Source organism: Phyllostomus hastatus, unplaced genomic scaffold (assembly GCF_019186645.2).
Source record: "Phyllostomus hastatus isolate PE091 unplaced genomic scaffold, TTU_PhHast_1.1 phas_contig_86, whole genome shotgun sequence".
Classification (NCBI taxonomy): Eukaryota; Metazoa; Chordata; class Mammalia; order Chiroptera; family Phyllostomidae; genus Phyllostomus; species Phyllostomus hastatus.
The window spans coordinates 90,016,221-90,036,957 of record NW_025333977.1 but is presented as its reverse complement, the minus strand read 5'-3'; the positions used below and the strand labels follow the sequence as shown (position 1 = coordinate 90,036,957).

The following is a 20,737-nucleotide window of genomic DNA, read 5'->3' as shown; positions in this document are numbered from 1 at the left end:
ATTTAAGAGTGCAGTCTTGGGCATAAGAGAAAATAAACTTGTCTGTATCAGTAAAAAGCAAATCTAGGACCTTCTGGAAGTTACAAGAAAGTGGAGTGTTTTTATAGTAAGCAGTTACCTACATAGTTGGTTGCTCTTTTCAGAGGTGGAGTTGGAATAGAATTCTCTGTATGTAGATGATTTCTGAAGACTTTTCCAATGCTTGAGGTAAATGTGAGAATAGACTCCAGGTCACATCACTCCATCAGTCACTTGTGTTGGTTTCACTGATGTCATGGTGTAACAGGCCACTTGTTTTCAGCGAGACTTAAGGCAGATTCCTTCTGGGCCTATATTGATTTCAGGCATTTGGCTGCCTGTAAGTAGCTGAACCTCGTTGGCAAGAAAGGCTCAACTCTCAAGAGGCCATTGGAAAAAGAAACAAAATAGGTACCTCAGATGCTGTTTTCTGACAAATTTACTTTGATTCACTGTCTCTCCACAGCTGTACAACCACCATTGCCGCCTAACTCTCCATCCTTTGGTTTTCCTAATTTACTGCTGAAGTTTAGGTAGTTTAGATCACCTTGATTTAATCATCTCCAAATAATTTCCCTTTTTTTTTAAAGATTTTATTTATTTTTTTTTTTTTAGAGAGGGAAGGGAGGGAGATAGAGAGAGAGAGAAACATCAATGTGCAGTTGCTGGGGGTCATGGCGGGCAACCCAGGCATGTGCCCTGACTGGGAATCGAACCTGCGACACTTTGATTCACAGCCTGCGCTCAATCTACTGAGCTACGCCAGCCAGGGCTAATTTCCCTTTTTTTAGTCATTATTGTGTTAAATAAGAGATCAGGGAAGCTTCCTGTCAGTCTTTCATATAGTAACCACTGCCCCCACCCCCATCTAACCTGTAGAAATTTTTTTTTCTGTGATTCTTTCTGAAGCAGTGCTGTAGAACAGAGCTTCTCACCTTCGGTCAGTGTCTCGACTCCCTCCAAGTATACATGAAATTTTGTGTATGCATGCATTTCTTTGTGGGAAAGAAGTGTTGGCATTCATCAGGTTCCAAGGGAGTGTATCTAGAAGATTAAGAACTATTTAACCCAGTGAACCAGCGTCTTCTTAGCTAAGGCAAATCCCTATTTTTTGTTTTTATACTGCATGTCTTTCAGCTGTTTTTAGTTAAATTGCAGATGAGGTGTGGTGAACTGTTCCACAAAGACCAGGTTATTGGAAGCCTTCCTATGTTCCCTGCTAGAGACCAGGAGTCCTTCTTCTGTTATCTCAGAGCAGCTTCTGCTCACTTCTGTCAGAGTATTTGCCACATTATAGTGATAGGGTGATAGGGTCCATTTATGGGACTATCTCCCTTTACTGCATTTAAAGGATGGGCCTGTATTGTATTAATTTTTATATTCCCAACACCAGGTATCATATACCAGCAGTGTGGTAGATGCTTAAAACTGTTCTTGACCTGAACCATTTACCCATAATCAGCCAACCAATTCTTCCCCTTTCCAATCAGCCAGTGTTTTGAGCACTTACCCTGAGCCAGGCATTGGAAATACAGAGGTAAGCTCACTGCATGGAGCTTATGGGCTGTATCCAGAGGACACATGGTTTTTCCCACTTCCTGGAGCCATTGCCTGTGAGCATCCGTGTTTACAATGATGCTGACCTCGAGAAAACTCCCCCTTCTCCAGCAGACACTAGTTATGTGCACGTGCACTGCTGTTTTCATCACTCAAAACAAAGATGGAAATGCTTTTTCTAGTCTTCCTCAAAACCGGCTATTAAATTTCTCCCCCAAATATTCTCTTTCTGAATACAGCTATTAATGGTTTGTCTCTAAAGATAGAAAATGTAGCTTGAAGATACTGACAAAAGAAGTATCAGCATTTAGAACCACATTCTGCACATAGAAGTGTATTTTTGTTTTGTTTTTCTTTAACTCAATAAGAAAAAAATTCATGATTAAAAAATGAATAAAGCAAAACCTTTATTCCTGGCTCAGTAGTTTGCTCTTTTCTAGCTTATACATACTTTTAATTCCATAGATTTGTGTTTATGTCAAACTAACTATGCAGCACTACCATACAGAGGAATTGCTTCTTGATGGACTATAACTTTATTTTCAAAACAGGACGTCATATGGTCTGACTTCGGGTTTCGTGGAAGAAATGGACGGGAAAGTACATTGTGGATTGGCTCCCTGGGGGCTAATACACCCTGTCATCTGGACTCCTACGGTTGCAATTTAGTATTCCAGGTTCAAGGAAGGTAATGCACACAAGTGTGCATGAGAGTGTGTGTGTTTGTGTGTGTGTTGCACATGAAGAGGAACCAGCACTGAGTACGCAGTAGGACCCCAAGGTTTACTCCCAGCTCTGTCCTGTCATCCTGCCTCGTGACCAGGGCAGATCTCTTGACTTCTGGTTGTTTCCTCCTTTGTGAAGTAAAGGGAACGGTCTGGTTAAGTGGTGGCTTCCATGTGAGTCTCTCAGCCATGTTCAGGATTGCCTTCAGAAAGCCGACCATGGAATTCCAGAATTTCACTTCCAGTTCAGCTGGACAGCTCTCTGCTTAGCTCTTTTACATAAGAAGCTATGTAGTTTTCAGACTTTTATTTTAAAGCGAGAATACCCTTTCTTCAAACCTGCATAAGTAAGAGCAGAACAGTTTTGGTGAAAGAAAGAGGCTGTGCTGGTACCCCTGGCCCCCGAGGGGATACCGGGAATCCTGGTTTGAGAACTGCTGGACCAGAACCTCCTCTTTCACGCTGAATTTTAGTTTGTGCCTACCTGTAGACACAATGCAGTATTTTTTTTAACTTTAGGTCAGTTTTGTATCTTCATCTATCTGTGGACCCTAGAGATATAAGAGCTAAATCAGGTAATGCTTTTGGTAGTTGCTGCTTCTAGGAGTTATGTTAAAAATTAAAGTGTTTCTGCCATTTGGAAGATATACTCCACCTGCTGTATGTGCAGCCTTATTTCCCCTAATTACTGACACCCTGGTTTCCTCTCTTGGCCTTTCATGACATTTGTAGGGCAGCACAGAAGGAAAAGCAGAAATGATCATGAGGGTCTTGACTCCCAGGCAAATAGTGCTTATTCTCAGTTCTTTCAGCTTGCAGAACCATGAGCAGTTTTTTGAGCAGGAAATGACATGATGATTGACTGGTTTTCTGATAAACAAAAGAAGGATGCATGTATATTATACTTTAAGCCAAGCCAAGTAAATCGTATGGGGTGGTTATCATTATGGCTCTTCTTTGGGAGACAAGCTATGGTGCAGAGGCAGGACCTGGGACCCGGAGAGGTCAGGAGATCTGTGACCTGTTCCGGCTCTACCACCAGCCATTAGCCCAGTGAACGACCCAAGCGAGTACTGGGGCCCTCTTCCACTACTGTCAAAGTGAAATAGACTGATGATCTAGGAGTCCTTCCACCTCCAGCATTCTGAACATACTGAATACAAAAATTTTTATAAACCAGTCACAGGTACAATGGAATGGAGCAGCTTTATCATCTCTAAGGCAAAATAAGCCTTCAGTATATAATCCTTAGTTTGAAAATAGCAGCCCGCTGCTTCCCAGTCTGAAAGGACAGGACAGCCCCACTGTGCATGCATTGTGTGTCACGAGAGGGCTTCAGGCATTCCTCAGAACCAGGTCTTTCTCTGTGTGTCTCTTTGCTTACCCTTCAGTGTATTTCTCTCTGTGTATCTTTCTTTTTGACACTTCTCCCTCCTTTGCTTCCCATGTCCTCCCTTTATTGGCTCGAAGTATGCATGTGTGGTGTTTCGTAAATTAAAATTTATCACCTCCATTTTTCAAAAATTTTTAAAGTGACTGAAACACCTTACGATTTTCCCTTTTTGAAAATTTCTATATGATACTACTTTTTAGTTATGTGGCATCATTTATGCATTTCTCTTCCTTAATGAATTAACAAATGTTTAACTTAAGGAATTTACATCCCAAACAGGAAGAAGTCTGGAAACTATTTGGTGGCTAGAACTATGGTTGGTTGCTCTGGATAAGATAGGAATACAGATGCTTGAAAGGGCAGGAGTTATTCTGGGTAGCTCTAGAATCAGGGATAGGAACAATTTATCAGGACTTTGATTTTCAGTAAGAAAGAATGATCTTTCAAACTAGATACAGTCCCAGCGGAAGGGCTGCCTCAGGGTATCATGAGGTATCCATCAGCAACGGCCCTAGGTACCAGGTGTAAGCAGAGGAGATGCCAGCACCTTCTGAGAGGCAGGCCAGGTGACTACGGACATTGCTCCTCTGTTCTTTTATGGATGGAATGAAAATGAGTAAAAACACTTAGCCCCTGCCACCTTATGTGTTTTGTCTCAAGTTCAGAGTACTAATTCATATCTTATTATTTTTTATCAGGAAAAGATGGCATCTCTTTCCTCCTGAAGATACTCCTTTCCTTTATCCAACTAGAATCCCTTATGAAGAATCTAGTGTGTTTAGTAAAATCAATGTCGTCAATCCTGACTTAAAACGTTTTCCTCAGTTCCAGAAAGCTCGAAGACATGTGGTTACGCTGAGCCCAGGACAGGTAATGTGGGCTGTAAAACCTTGATGACCTGTCCAAGGACATCCTAGCTGTAACTTCTCTCAAGTCGTTAAGCTACGGGTCTCTCCCTTTCCTCCCCTTCCCCCACTGCAAATAAGAAAGGTTTCTTCCCCTGGTGCTCTGCTTTTGGAAGGTAGTTTTTCCACTTACAGGCTTCACAAACATCTCTGCTTCTCAGGTCATAGAAAGATGGGAGCCAGGAACATAGCTCCCTCTACTGGTAAAGAAGAGAATGGACTGTGAAGGAAGACAGCTTTGGAACATTGATACACAATTTAATATCTGTTCAACTGTGCTAGAACCCAGATACACATACTCAAGTTGTAATGCATCTAGGTAGTGGGCCAACAGAGGCAGAATAAACGGAGAATGATTTGCTTTTAAACAAGAATGGATGTTGCTTTCGTAACTGTTTCTAAAACATTTTCAAAGGTATCATACCAAGTTGGGTACAGCTGTGGCATTTGCTGTCTCTTGTTTTATTAACAATTTGAAAGCTGTTCTTAGTCCCTCAATTACTCCTCTCCCCTGCCTGTTTTCCTTGCTTTGCTCCCTTCGCACTGGCACCCTTCCTGCTCCCTTCATACTTGAGCACTCCAGCTCAGGCCATCTGACTTGACCAGGTTGCCTCAGCCCGTGGGCTGTTACTCCCCTTCACCTGACCCTCCCCTCGCCCCCTGGCCCTGGCAATGACTTACCTATTTCTCTATAGAATTACCTATTCTGGACATGTCACGTATGTATAGTCATACACTGTTTAAGTTTTTGTGACTGGCTTTTTTCACTTAGAATAATGTTTTTGAAGTTCATCCATGCTGTAGAATGTTATCAGTACTCATTTTTTTTATGGCTGCATATATTCCATTGAATGGAGATACATTTTGTTTATCCATTAATCAGTTGATGGACATTTAGGTTGTACTACTTTGGGGCTATGATAAATAATGCTGCTGTGAACATTTGTGTATGAGTTTTTGTACAAATACATGTTTTCAGTTCTCTTGGGTAAGTATACCTAGGAGTGGGATTGCTGGGTCATATAGTAACTCTGTGTTTAACTTTTTAGTGAATTATCAAATGTTTTCCACAGCATCTGCACCATTTTACCTTCCCACCAGTAGTGTATGAGGATTCCAATTTCTCCACGTCCTCACCAACACTGTTATTTCCTTTTGTTATTATTGTTGTTGTTATAAACATTTTTCTTTGATTTTAATATCCAAATTCGAATGAGTATTTGTCATATTTGTTTTTCTTACATCCTGCTTATTCCTTAACCCACCACAAACTGGCTCTCTCTCTCACTACTTTACTGAAGTACGCTTGGCAATAGGACATTCACGACCTTGTAATGATGAAACCCAGTAGTTGTTTCTGGTGTCCTGTTTCGCTAAAGGAGCTCTCTTCCCATCTCTTGGCTTTACTCTGTCCATAGAAAGTGCCACCAGTTCCCTAAACCAGAAGCCCAAAAGCTTCATGTCATCTCCAACTGTTCTACTCAGCCTTCCCTGGGAAATCTCATACTGAGCTTGGACAAATGCAGTCCTCTGTTGCTCCGTCTGTTGTCTACTGTACCTTCCTATTTAGGTCCTAACATTTTATAATGGATCTATTGCAAGAATCTTTTGTTCTTCCCAGACTCACATAATGTCACTGTTGTAACCACCCCCCTGCTCAAAGTTTCTCAGCAACTCCTAATGCCAATAGGATGAAGTCCAGATTCTGCATTCTGATTTTAGAGCACTCCCACAGTCCCTGACCTAACACGTTCCCACCTCATCTCTCATTTTCCTGCAGTTGTAAGACTGGCCTGCTTGCTGTGCCTCAGGAGTCCCATATCCCTTGTCTGTGCCACTTCTCCCTTCTGCTATGTCCTCATTCTTTGCTCTAAATTCTCTGCCAGCCCTGATTCAAACCACACTTCCTCCGTCCAGGTGCTCCTGACCTTAGTTCATGCCTGCTGCTCCCATCTTCGAAGTTCTCTTGTAGCAGTGTCCACTCATCTAATTTACCACCTACGTAATACCACCTTTCTACTTACTACAACTTCACTGGTTAAAGTTTAGACTGTGAGGACACAGAAGCTATGTCCTAGGTTTTTACCTATGCCCTTTCTCAGAATGCATGCAACTATTTTGATATGCAAAGAAGGAAATATTAGAATCTCAGAACCCTTCACTAAGATTTAGATGTAAACAGAGACGGTCTGGGACTAAGGAGAATAGAGACTAGAGAAGCTGAGACTATCCTTTATAGAACATATGAATTTGTCATTTTAAAAAAGGAATAAAAGAATTGTGGGGTTTTTCTCTTGTTTTCCTTTCCTATAGCAATATTATAAATTCATTTGTATTATTGTACTTTCTTTTTCTAGTATCATCTCAATTAGGGTTTGATTCTGATTTAAAAATAAAATTTCTTAATACCATATGATTTCACTCATATGAAGAATATAATGAACAAACTGAACTAACAAGCAAAAACAGAGGCAGACTCATAGATGGAGAGCAGATGGCAGCTAGTGGGGAGGGGGGTATAAGAGAACTAAATGGTAATGGAAAAAAAACAATAAAGATTAAATTTTAAAAAGTTCTTTTTATTTTTTTTAAAGATTTTATTTATTTATTTATTTTTAGAGAGGAAAGGGAGGGAGGGAGGGAGAGAGAAACATCAATGTGTGGTTGCTGGGGGTCATGGCCTGCAACCCAGGCATGTACCCTGGCTGGGAATCGAAGACACTTTGGTTCGCAGCCTGTGCTCAATCCACTGAGCTTACGCCAGCCAGGGCTAAAGATTAAATTTTTAAAAATGAAAATAAAAGGTCTTCTTGTGCTAACCAATTTTGTTTGGTTTTCAGGTTCTGTTTGTTCCCAGACACTGGTGGCATTACGTGGAATCCATTGATCCTGTCACTGTCAGCATAAACTCGTGGATTGAGTTGGTACTTTTTTTTCTTAGTATATATATTCCCTGCTTTTAAGCTATACAAAGCCCATTTATCAAACGTGGTGATTAATTTTAAACAGCATGCCAGTGTTACTTTGTGTTGATAAGCTATAGTTTATGTATTCTATGCTCTGTTGATGGATGTTTAAATTGGAAATAGGATTTTTAGTTATGGGACATTCTTTCTTTTAAGGGCACACAGTGCGCCCTGAGGTGGGTGTGCAGGGTCTTTTCCTTTGACCAGTATTGTTAGGAGAGCTGTGTTGGGCCTGGCTGGATCTGCCATATATGTCCCATGTTGCCAGTCCCGTTTCACACCGTCTGGACCAGAAATGTCTGCTTCTTGGTTCAGGGCTCTCAGAACTAATTGCAGAATTCTCAGTCCTGGCTTGAACATTTTCTCCAGGCAGAGTCTTTTGGTGCTAAGATTTTATCATTTCATTTCTGCCAGAAGCCTTTTCCCTCCAACATGCTCTGCTTCATTCTGGTGGCCTATTCTGCTTGACAATTAAAATGGCTGCTCATTTGGCTCAGGTCTGTCTCTTCCACCAAAGGCCTTAACTGCATCTCTGTGCCCTTTAACCAAAGGTTTTGACTGTACCTATGCCCTTTTAACCGGAGGGCTTCATCACATCTCTGCCCTCCCCTACCCAAAGCCGTGGTTGCCCGTCTTCTCTTTGGCCGCTGTATTCTCCCCTCAGTCAGGCTTTTCTGACCCTTTGGTAATGGGAAAGGCTTTGATGGTACATAAAGCACTGCTGCAATAGGAAGCTGTATTGTGTGAACTTAGAGAACAATTGTAGCCCTTGGGAATTAGGTGAGAGGTGTGGCAGGAGATCATTGGACTCACAGAAGTTTTGCTGGTAGCCTGCTGAACTGGAGTTGGAGCAGATGACAAGGTGCAGAGTCTGTGGAGTCCACTTCCACTCCCAGTACCGGTCACATCTGCAGTAGCCCTGACAGATGCTTCTCCTCCCAAGGTAGCTCATTTAGTTGTTGAGCACTGGGACTGTCATCTGCCTGCTTCTTACCATACCCATTATTTCTGAAACTGTACAGAATTTTTTCTTGTCTAAATATGAGGTCTGTCCAGAAAGTATCCAGCCACACATTGTGAAAAATTGAGGCATTTATTGAAGATACGAGAAATATTGTGCATAGGACAATCATGCCTCAGTCCCCTTCGAGGTAGGCATCTTGGGACCTCACACAGTTCTCCCAGTCGCCATCAGCTGCCCTGTCATATTTTCCTGAATATCATCAATGGTCTGAAATCTCTTCCCTTTCAAAGGTGATTTTTGTTTTGGAAAAGTCAGAAGTTGCAGGGTGCCAAATCTGGGCTGCAGGGGTGCTGAGTCACTTGGCTGATTTAGTGTTTCACCAAAAAAGTTTGTATGAGACATGATACATGAGCAGGTGCGTTGTCTGTTGTGATAAAGCTGCCAATCTGCAGTTGCCCATAGCTGTGGCCTTCTATCCAAATACATGGAGGAATATTCAAACTTAATGCAAAATTTGGTGCAGATTCATTGCTGTACTCCCTCAGTCATTCTGAATGTGAAGGCCACACAGTACACATGCTCGCTCAACGGCGTCTACCACCACCACTGACTAGTACAGTGAAGTCATCATTCTTCACACATGCGCATTCTAATCTGCTCTCTTTGGCTGCCAGGTTACATTGATGTCCTGCAAACTGTTCTGATTATATTAACAATGACTGGACTTTTCCCAGACAGACCTTGTATTTGAGGACACCTGCTTTGTGTTTCCTTAATCTTTTCTTTTCCAGGCTTAAAACCTCTGGTTTCCGTAAAAAATTTTTAAGTGACTTTCTTTTCAAACTCCCCACCATTTTGCCCATAGACTTTGGAATTAGGCAGGCTTAAGTTAACAGATCTATACCTTTGTTAGCTATCTAACCTAGATGGTTACTTAATCTCATCAAGCCTAAATTCCCTCACTTGTAGAACAGGGATTATAATTGAACTCACTTTGGTAGGGTAGTTGTGAGGCTTAAGTCAGACAAAACATGTATAAGCATCTAATACGGTGCCTGGCACATGAGAAGTGTTTAAAAATAGAAATTGCTCTGAGAAGAGCTATTATGCCAAGCATAGACGTCTTAATATATGGCACCTAAACTGAATACCAGTGGGCCTCATTTGGTGGAGTATAAGATTTCTCCCTCACATGACTTAGATCCTAAATGTCTTCAGTACTGCTTATAATATTACATTAACTTTTTTAGTAATCTTATCTCACTTTGGGTTCATATTCAGCTCTAAAATACCTAGGCTTTTTTTCACACGATCAGCTCCCATGTCAGATTGTCCGCCACCCTAAACCTGTAAAGCTGGTTCTTTAAACCTAAATCCTGTTGTTTACTCATCTCTATTAGTTTTCATCATGTCGATTTGGTTGAGCATTCCAGCTTCCCAAGGTGATTGTGAATTTGAGTCTCATTTATGCTTTTAGTGAAACTTTTTCAAGCGGGCCTGTGCCTTTTCTGTACATCAGTCACCATTGATCTTTGTGTTTATCCTTGCTTTCTGGTGTGTAGTAGCGGCCCCAGGATCACCTTGTACTTGCCCTGCCCCAGACTTGGAAGTCAGTAATTTCTCCAAGTGGCCAAGGTTTCTTTTAGTGAGAATGGTATTTGGAAATCCAGATTTGGGCTCTAAGGTTGCTCGTTGCTACTGCTGTCATTGTTTTCAGACTCTAAGTGATGAAGCTAGAATACAATATAGATAAATAGATGAGAGAGAGAGAGACTGACTTCGAATTCACGGTTAACATTATAGGTTTTTTCTTTTTTGTTTCTCTCTACAAGGTTTCTTTCTTGTCGTATACTGAATTTCTGGGTCCTTAGTTGCAGTAACGTATTTACTTCTTTGCATTATCCACCAATGTTTTTGAAGATGTCAAATTTACAATTCCAAAATTCCAGTATTAATATTACTAACCAAGAAACTTGCCAGTGAAATTCAATTTGTTCGCAGTCCTTTTTCATCATTGGACCACACCCCGCTCAGAGGGCACAGAGCACTGTGTGTTCAGTGGTCATTGTGAAGGAGTTCGTTCCATTTGTGGTTTTGTAACTGATGTCAGTTAGGTTCCTTTGTTTCTGTTTCCAATGTTAGGATTTATTTTTTCCATTTTGATCTAATTTAGTATTTGGGATATGTGAAACATTTAACTTACCAAATTATATTGAAAGGTGTATTTGGAGAAGGCTCCTTTCATCCTTGTCCCCTGCACTCCATTTTGCTCGTCCCCTCTGGGGATCCCCTCTTATTTACTCTCAATTTGCCCTTCCTGGGTACCTTCTTTGTGAATGTATATAGATTTATAAATAAATAATTTGTCCTTCCTGTGTGCCTTCTTTGTAAACATATATACATATATATTTACTATTATATATTTATATATTAATATATTTATATATTGTATATATTTATAATGTATATGTTATATATATTAAAAAATCCTGATTTTGACTTGCAGTCGAAAATCAATACAATACATTGTATTACATTGTATTATACAATAATACATTGTATTATTATTGTAGTACAATAATTTCTGTAGTAGCACAGAAAAATCTTTTTTCAACAGCTGTGTGAGTACCCTCTCATATGGCCGCACCATTGCTGATTCAGTAGTTCCCATATGGATGCATGTTGGGTTTGTTTCCAGTCTTTTGTAATTATAAATAATACCAGTGAATAACCTTGTGCATATGTTGTTTAATAATTGCTGAAGTGTGTCTTCAGGGTAGAGCCTTACTAGTTGGTTTATCAAGTCATAGGGTAAAGGTATCTTTAATTTTGTTAGATTTTGCCAGATTCCACTTGGCTGTGATTGTGCCATTTTGCATATCCGTCAGTAGTATATATGAGAGTGCTTCTTTCTTCTGCTGCCTCACCAGTAAGATGTGTTGTTAAACTTCAGAGCTTTTAGTATGTGAATCATCGTTAGAAAGAGGATGACCAGGTCATAAAGGAATTCTCTAATGTTTTTAGAATTTGGATTTTTTTTTTAACATTTAGACCTCTTGTTCATCTAGAGGTTTCTACTAGCATATGCTATAAGGTTGAGATCCAGTTTTATCTTTTACTAAATGATAATGGAATTGTCAGGACCATCATGTATTTTAAAATCCATCTTTTTTTTCTGGTGATTTGAAATGTCACCTTATCACATACTAGATATCTGTACTTGGGTCTATTTCTTCCACTGGTCTTTCTTCACATTCTTTCATCACTTCTATCTTTTATTATTTAGAAATGTCTTACTGTATGTTTTTAATATCTGTTGGGCTAACTTACAGCTTTTCATTTGCAGTGGTTCCCTGGTTCCTCTTGATTTTATTTTTCTCCTGTAATCTTCAGAATCAATTCATCTAGCTTCATGGATGAATACCAATTGATACTTTTATTCAATCCATATTAAATTTTAGATTATATTTATGAGATTAACTTACCCTATCCAAGAATGAGATACCTCCCTACTTGTCCACGTCTAGTTTTCTTTATTTCCAGTAGTATCTTAAAGTTTTCCTCATATAGCATTTACATGTTTCTTTTTAAGTTTTATCCCTAGGTATTTATCTTTTTTGTTAAGTAGGATCTTCTCTCATTATATCATCTGACTGGATATTATTTGTGTATGTGAAGGCTGTTGGATGTGGATGTGTTCATTTGAATTATTTTATCCACATGTAATGATTTTTTCTATTGACCATCTTGTGTTTCCATTTATCTCTCAGACTAAAAATTAAAACAGTTTTACCTCTTTCTTTCCTATTTGTTTGCTTGTTACTCTTTTCTTCTATCTGATTACATTGGCTAATACCTCAAATTCAATAATAAATATTAGGTAGAAAATGGCATCCTTTTTTTCTTTTTTTTTTACTTTAGAGGGAATTTCTCTAGTAAGTTCTCTTTATATAAAATTCTGGATTTGGGGCCAAGTTGTGTATCTATTTTATCATGTAAAGTATTTTCCACTCCTATTTCATTACTTTTTTGTTTCCTAAAATCAAGAAAAAGTATTGAATTTTGTTGAGTGCCTTTTAAGCTTCACTGGAGATGATCATATAATGCTCCTCCTTGGTAAATATCTAGTATTGCAGTAAATGACATCAGTGAGTTTCCCAAAGTTGATCCATCCTTAGTTCCTGGAACAAATACACTTGATTGTGGTGTGTTATTTTTTAATATACTGTAGAATACTATTTGTACGTACTTTATTTAGATTTGAATTCACATAGCCTCAAGAGTTTGGAAGCTTTCACCCTGGTTTTTGGGGTTTGTTTTTTTTTTTTAAAGATTTTATTTATTTATTTATTTTTAGAGAGGGAAGGGAGAGAGAAAGAGAGAGAGAGAGAAACATCAATGTGGGGTTGCTAGGGGTCATGGCCTGCAACCCAGGCATGTACCCTGACTGGGAATCGAACCTGCGATGCTTTGGTTTGCAGCCTGCGCTCGCTCAATCCTCTGAGCTACGCCAGCCAGGGCTCACGCTGGTCTTTTTAAAGCTTGTTACCGTATATACCATCTGTTGTAACTGTCCCTCCTAGAATTTTCCAAAGGATTAGTATCATAACTTCTTTTGTAAACATCACAGTTTGAAGACCATTCATTCTTTCTTTAAAAACTAAAGTGCAAAATAGCAGTTAAGTAATTATATCTTTCTGTGTCATGTATTGCTTTTCTTTATGTCTCTACAAGCACTAGACCAGAATTCCTTTCTGTTGCTGAATTTAGCCCCCAAAAGCCCTGAGGTCTCAAAGCCTATCCGCCGTATTCATAAACTCAGGCTAACTTCAGGCTCTGGTGTTCCTGTCAGGAGTCACATTGATTTGGAAGAAAGTAGATACTGGTTCAGTTCAGGAGGTGCAACAGTCATTTTTTCTTAGTTTTTCTATAAAAGACATATAGATTCTGTCTGTTCTAATATGCCCACGGGTAAAGTAAATTCTCAATTCTTCCCAATGGTGCCTTTTTCATTCATTTTACATCCTTATTTTAGTGTTGAAATATATTTATTTTATCAGTATTTTTCCAGACTTTTTCAGAAAATATTTTTGTTAATTTTTAAAGGCTGTCCTCTTACTCGTAATTTTTATTTATTATATATTTATTATATACATACATATAGAAGAATGTATACATTATTGGGAACTGTCCTGTCTGGTTTCAGGAGCTGTAACCTCACCAACAGGTGAGAAGGTCCCATGGCTAGGGCAAAGTAAAGAGACCTTGGGACCATAAAACACTGAGGAGACAAAACTTATCCTCCTGGCAGGGGCGCAGGCTCTGCCCCCTTTACTTCACCCTGCTTGGCCCCTGGGGGATGGCTGGATAGCCAATGACAGGTAAGATTCCTCAAGGAAGGAACAACCTAAGACAGGCACAGTCATGAAAGGACCATCAGGGAAGGACTTAGCGGACTATAGAGAAGGGGCAAAAGACCCTAACTCCTTGGCTTTGTCATAGCCTGAGTCATCATTTAATCTGTAAAAAGTCTTCTAATCTCTTGGCTGCCTTGCTTCTCCTACCTGACTCAGGCCTGAAACAATGCTAGAGGCAGGTGCAGCCCTGTGCTGGAACAGGAGGTTCCCAGGGGTGATCAGGCCTAAAAAAGAATGCACTAAATCCTGTGAAACCTGCTTTGCTAAGAATGCCCTCAAGTCAATGTATACTAAATGTTTAGAGTCCAAGCACAAAATGAGTTTGTTTCTACCAGACTGTGACTCAAAAGGACCATTGTGATTCCAACAATGTTATCTGTAAACCATATCTCCTTCTTTGATATGTATCCCTATGCAAGCTAAACTCAATAAAAGCCCAAGGAAAAAGATGCTCGGGCTCTTCTCCTCTGAGAGATTAGCCACCCTTTTCTCCCCAAGCAGATCAGGTCTTGGTAGTTTCATTTTCATCCACAGGAGCCAGGGAGCTCTGCAGGATGGAGTTCCCCCACAATGTGTAGCATATATATCTTTATACAATATAAAGGGTAATATAATGAATACCAGTGAACCCAACCCTAAAACTAGCAAGTTACAGAAAACTTGCATCGGTGTTCCCATCCTGTCCCCCATCTGAGTCCTTCACTAGCTTCATTCTCTTGCTTAAACAGAAAGTTTTATTATGTATTTATATGTTCCTATAAAATATACTGTTCAATTTTTCATGTTTTTGAGCTTTATGCAAATCAGATCATATTTAATGTAGTCTTCTGGGTTTGTGTGTTTTTATTTTTATTTTTTATTATATTTTATCAATTATGATATTACAGTTGTCCTGATTTTCCCCCTGTACCCCCTTCGCCCCCCTCTACCCTCTCAGGCAATCCTCACATCTCTGTTCCTGTTCCATCGGTCATGCGTGTAAGTTCTTTGGCTACTCCATTTCCTATACTGTACTGTACATCCCCATGGCTACCCTATAACCACTTGTTTGTACTTCTTAATCCCCTCACCTCTTCACCCAGTCCCCTACACCCCCTCCCATCTGGCAACCGTCAAAACACTTTCCGTATCCATGATTTCTGTCTCTGTTCTTGTTTGCTTCTTGTTCTTATTGGTTGTGTTTTTAGATTCAATTGTTGATAATTATGTATTTACTGCCATTTTGTTATTCATAGTTTTGATCTTTTTCTTAAATAAGTCCCTTTAACATTTCATATAATGATGGTTTGGTGACGATGAACTCCTTTAGTTTTTTCTTGTCTGGGAAGCTCTTTATCTGCCCTTTGATTCTAAATGATATCTTTGCTGGGTAGAGCAATCTTGACTGTAGGTCCCTGCTTTTCGTGACTTTGAGTATTTCTTGCCATTCCCTTCTAGCTTGCAAAGTTGATTTTAAGAAATCAGCTGACAGTCTTATGGGAATTCCTCTGTAGGTAGCTAACTTCTTTTTTCTTGCTGCTTTTAAGATTCTTTCTTTATCTTTAACCTTTGGCCTTATAATTATTATGTGTCTTAGAGTGGACTTCTTTGGGTCTATCTTGTTTGGAACTCTGTGGTTACTGGACTTGCATGTCTATTTCCTTCACCAAATTAAGGAAGCTGTCTTGCATTATTATTTCAAATAGATTTCCAATTTTGTGCTCTTCACCTTCTGGCCCCCCCTGTGATGTGAATGTTGGGCAACTTGAAGTTGTCATAGAGGCTGCTTACACTAGCCACATATTTTTTGGGGGGTGGGGGCATTCTTTTTTCTTTTTCTTGTTCTTATTGGTTGTGCTTTGCTTCCTTATGTTCCAAATCATTGATTTGATTCTTGGCTTCATGTACTCTATTATTGTTCCCCTGTATATTGTTCTTTATTTAAATTAGTGTATCCTTTGTTTCTGACTGGATCTTTTTTATGCTGTCGAGGTCCTCAGTAAGTTCCCTGAGCATCCATCCTTATAACCAGTGTTTTGAACTCTGCATCTGATAGATTGCTCGTCTCCATTTTGTTTACTTCTATTTCTGGACTTTTGAGCTGTTCTTTCATTTGGGCCATATTTCTTTGTCTGCTCATGTTGGCAGCCTCTCTGTGTTTGTTTTTATGTATTAGGCAGAGCTGCTCCCTGTCTTGGTAGAGTGGCCTAATGTAGTAGGTGTCCTGTAGGGTCCAGTAGCAAAGCCTCCCCTATCACCCAAGCTGGGTACTTGAGGTATGTCCTTCATGTGGGCTGAGTACACCCTCCTCTTGCAGTTGAGCCTTGATTGTCATTGGCAGGTCACTGGGAGGCTTTTACTCAGGCCAGTCAGCTACAAGGAATGGCTGTGACCACTGACCACTAGGCTCCGTCCTCCAGAGAATCAGCTATGCAGGGGCAGGGTGGTGGTGTTCCAGTGTGGTCTGTAGCTGTCCACTGGGTGTGCTCTGGGGTTTCCCCAAATGGTGCAGGCCAAGGTCAGCCCCTACCTGTGTTTTGCCCAGGGCCACCCTGCCTGAGCTATAAAACAATTTTAGAAGGCTGCTTCTTGTGCTGGGTTTGGAAATTCCCAGGTGAAACCAAGCTGTGAATCTAGTCTTGTTGCCTCTAGTGGCAAGCCTGGGACCATGGAGCATGAGGTACAGGGGCTAGGGCCTCACTGAGGCTGGCTGCTGCTTGTTGGATGGGATTTAGGAAGTTGTATAGCATGAGCCAAGACCAGCCATTCATATGGAAAAGCAGCTTTGATAGGCCCCTATGTTGGGTGGGACAGAGTCTCTGGGGATCTCCAGGGTGGGACAAACAGTGTTAGCCAGGTTGATGGAGTCTTAGATATGACACCATCCTGTTCCTCTGTGGCTCCATGAGGGGAGGGCTCAGAAAAGGAACAGTGGCCTCTGTTCGCCTTTCTCTCTGGGAAAAAGCTGTCTACCTGCTCTCACCTTGATGGCAGATACTTCAGTTCCTCTTTGTATGCCACTGATGCCTTTCAAGCTGCTACTCTGGTTCCAGAGCCCAGGGGAGTGAGTTTGAGTAGCTGTGTCTATTTATGGGTTCTTTTAAGAGGAACTTCTTGGAACTCCAGAAGTTTCTTCCACTGACTCAATCCCTGACAGTTTTTGCAACTAGAAGTTATAGGGATTTATCTTCCTGGCATTGGAACCCTGGGTCAGGAGGCTGGGTGTGGAGCCTGGGGCTTCTTGCTCCCAAGATATCCCTCCCAACGATTTATCCATTGCACATGGAGGTGGGACCAACCCGTTCCACATCTCCACCCCTCTTACCAGTCTAGATGGATGTGGTTTCTTTAATTCTGTAGTTGTTGGACTTACATTCAACTCTATTTCTGACAGTTCTGAGTGATAGTTCTGTATTTTAGTTGTAATTTTGATGTGGTTGTGCGAGGAGGTGAGCTGTGTTTACCTGTGCCGCCATGTGGCTTGTGTTTTTTTCAATAATGGCTTTATTAAGATACAGCTTACATATGATGGAGTTCATCCATTGAAGTTTACAGTTCAATAGTTTTTAGTATATTCACAGAATTGTGCGACCCTACCCAAATCAAATTTGGTACATGTTCATTACCCTAAAAAGAAACCCTATAACTATTAGTAGTTACTCGCCCATTTTCCTCTCTAGCCATAGTCAGTTGGTAACCTTTTTATTGTCCCTTTAGATTTGCTAGTTCTGGAATCATATAATGTGGTGTTTTTTGGCTGGTGTCTTTCACTCAGCATAATATTTTTAAGATTCATCCATGTGGTAGCATGTATCAGTACTTTATTTCTTTTTTTATGGCTGAATGTGTTCCGTTGTATAGACATACCATGTTTTGTTTATCCACTGAAAAGTTGGTAGACATTTGGGTTGTATCTGCTTTTGGCTGCTAGGAATAATAATGCTACTGTTAATATTCATGTACAAGGTCTATGTGGATATATGTTTTCATTTCTCTTGGATGTACACCTTGGAGTGGAATTGCTGGGTCATATGGTGTATTAGTTAAGGCAGCAGGCTGGAAACTCAAACAAGAGTTGAAGTGACAGTCTCAAGTCTGACATCTGTAGGACAGGACAGCAGGCTAGAAACTCACTCAGGGTTTCTGTTACAGGTTTGAGGTAGAATCCCATCTTCTCCAGGAAACCTTGGTTTTTGCTTATAAGACCTTTTACTGATTGGATGAGGTCCACCCACATTGTTGAGGACAATATTCTTTACTTAAATTCAACTGATTGTAAATGTTAATCACATCAACAAAATATCTTTACAGCAACGTCTCTGCTAGTGCTTGACCAAGCAACTGCACACCAAGTTGACTTATAAAATTAGCCATCACACAGAGTAACTTTATGTTTAATCTTTTGAGGAACCTGCCAGACTATTTTCCAAAGCAGCTGTACCCTTCACATCCCCACTAGCAGTGTATGAAGGTTCTGGTTTCTCCACATCCTAGCCATTCTAGTGTGAAGTTGTGTCCCTTGGTGGGGATTTTCTTTTTAAATTTTAATATTATTTTTCTAAGACTTATCTGTGTTGTCACATGTAGCTGGTCATTCATTTTACTGTGGTATATTTTCTTGTGTTAATGTACCACAGTTGGTTCATTGTTCTATTATGGATAATTGGATTTTTTATAACTTTTTACTTTTATAAATAGAATATTCTTGTGCAGATGTGCAAGTTTCTCTAGAAGATATGTGTATATCCGGAGTGGAATCGCTGGTCTGTAGGGTATACAATGCTCAAGTTCACAAGATAGCAACGTGTTGTCCAAATGGCTCTATCCGTTTGTGCTCCCATCATCAGTGTATAAGATTTCTGTCAGTGCACATTTCTCTACCACTCGGAATCATCAGACCTTCTTTTACTAATTTCATGGGTTTCTCAATTTATGTTTCCCATATTTTAATGAGATTAAGCATATTTTTATAGGTTTATTAGTCACATAATTGTTTTTTGTTGAAATGCTTATCTTCATGTCTTTTGCCCATTAAAAAAAATTGGGTCATTTTCTTATAGAAGTATGTACAGATTCTTTGTATATTCTAGATGTTAATCTCATATCAATTATACTATATGTTTTGACATCTGTTTTTTTTATAGTGTATTTTGATAAACAGAAGTTAATGATTTTTAATGTAATCTGTCATTAATGCTATAGTTTATATCTATTGTGTTTAAAAAAACATATTTACATGTTTAACCATCTCATTCTTGTGGCTAAGCATATTTATTATAATTTTTCTCCCATTCCTAAAACAATTAGCTTATCAAAATCAGCAGGGCTTTTCCTCAATATATATAATTTTTCTTTCTTTCTTTTTTTTTTTTTTTTTTTTTTGCTTAAACATCTCAGAGAATGGAAAAGATCAGAAAAACATCACAGGGTGGTTCATACTCCAGTCCTGTGCCTTATAGACAAGGTATATACTTAAATTTGGTTAGTGAAATATTTTATAGCTCTTCTAGATGGCAGATGGCAATAAAAATTGTGATTTGCCAACATATTCATTCCTCATGTAACAAAACTTATATTAGTGAGCACAGAGCACATAATTAAGAGACTCTACTCTCCATTTTAAGCCATGAGACACAGAGACAAATGGGAAAAAAAGTTTGTTGGTGGTTTTTTTTGTTTGTTTTTGTCTCAACTTAGGAAGAGGACCACCAAGCTCGGGTAGAAGAGGCAATCACCCGCACGCTTGTCTGTGCCCTGAAAACTGCAGAGGACCCACACAGTACCAGAGCATGGCTAAACCCAACTGAGGTAGGTAGGCTGCTTCTGGTTTCCATCACGACTGTTAGCTTCCTGTAAGACATCAATCCTGACCAGACTTATTTTCCAGTTTATGTAACCACTCTAAAAGGTTTTTCTTTTTCCTTAGGTTGAGGACACATCTCATGAAATCAATTGCCTTTACTTAAATAGAGCTGTTTCTGCCTTTTTTGATCATTACAGAGCATCTAAGACAGTAGAAATCCAAGTGCTCAGAACAAACAGAGAGTGCATGAAAAAGGAAGAATTAAATATGCACAACCTCTTGGAGGTAGAACAAACAGGTAGTCAGAACTTAACCTTAGGAACCGTAAAACAGAAGGCAGCAAGTCCCTTTGGCCCTGCTCTGGTTCCTGTACTACCAAGTTCTGAAGAACCACCTTCACAAAGAGGAGAGATATTTAAAAATGATGGTAAAGACTTGGTTGGCAAAGATGGAGAGCACTTTGGAAAATTACACTGCACCAAGAAGCAACAAATGAGGAGTAAAAGTGAGAATGCACTCATTGAACCAATTGCTTCAAATAGTACTGGGGCCCTGTCTCAAGCATGCATTTCTACAGATGACTTGCTGGACTGCTTGGTGCATCCACAAGTAACCAAGATAGTGGCACAGCTTTTGATACAAGGAAGAAGTTTGTGATTATAATAGAAAATGACTTTTTAAATAATATTTTAAAATATTTTTAAAATAGTATGATTTTTAAATAAAAGATGAAAAAGCAAAAAGTCTGTTTGCATGTGTTTGTAAATGTACTTATTCTTACCTACTTAAATATCGATCTCTTGCCACCTTTTTGCATGCACATTGCATGTTGGTCAAACTGGCTCTTTGTTATTTGTTAGGCCTTCTTTCTGTGCCTTTTCCCTTCTTCTCTCATCGCATCCTTCAGCCTGTTTCAAATGTAAGCCCCAGATGTTCTCAATAGGAAATGGTCTCTTCATCAGCTTTAAGCAGGGGTCAGCCTGCTGCTTGTTTTGTGATCATTTTACTGG

The 20,737-nt window shown here is 39.7% G+C and overlaps 1 protein-coding gene across 3 annotated transcripts in view; it reads left to right on the top strand.

Annotated features, from left to right (window-relative positions):
- HSPBAP1 (HSPB1 associated protein 1) overlaps positions 1 to 20,470 on the top strand; it is a 52,155-nt gene extending 31,685 nt beyond the window's left edge. For all 3 annotated transcript variants that reach the window (XM_045851247.1, XM_045851249.1, XM_045851248.1), the window contains exons 4-8: positions 2,127 to 2,263; positions 4,392 to 4,563; positions 7,439 to 7,522; positions 19,622 to 19,732; positions 19,851 to 20,470. In XM_045851247.1, the coding sequence (XP_045707203.1) occupies positions 2,127 to 2,263; positions 4,392 to 4,563; positions 7,439 to 7,522; positions 19,622 to 19,732; positions 19,851 to 20,384 (1,038 nt within the window). In that variant the 3' untranslated portion in view covers positions 20,385 to 20,470. The remainder of the gene's footprint in view (positions 1 to 2,126; positions 2,264 to 4,391; positions 4,564 to 7,438; positions 7,523 to 19,621; positions 19,733 to 19,850) is intronic.
- The last annotated feature ends 267 nt before the right edge of the window (positions 20,471 to 20,737 follow it).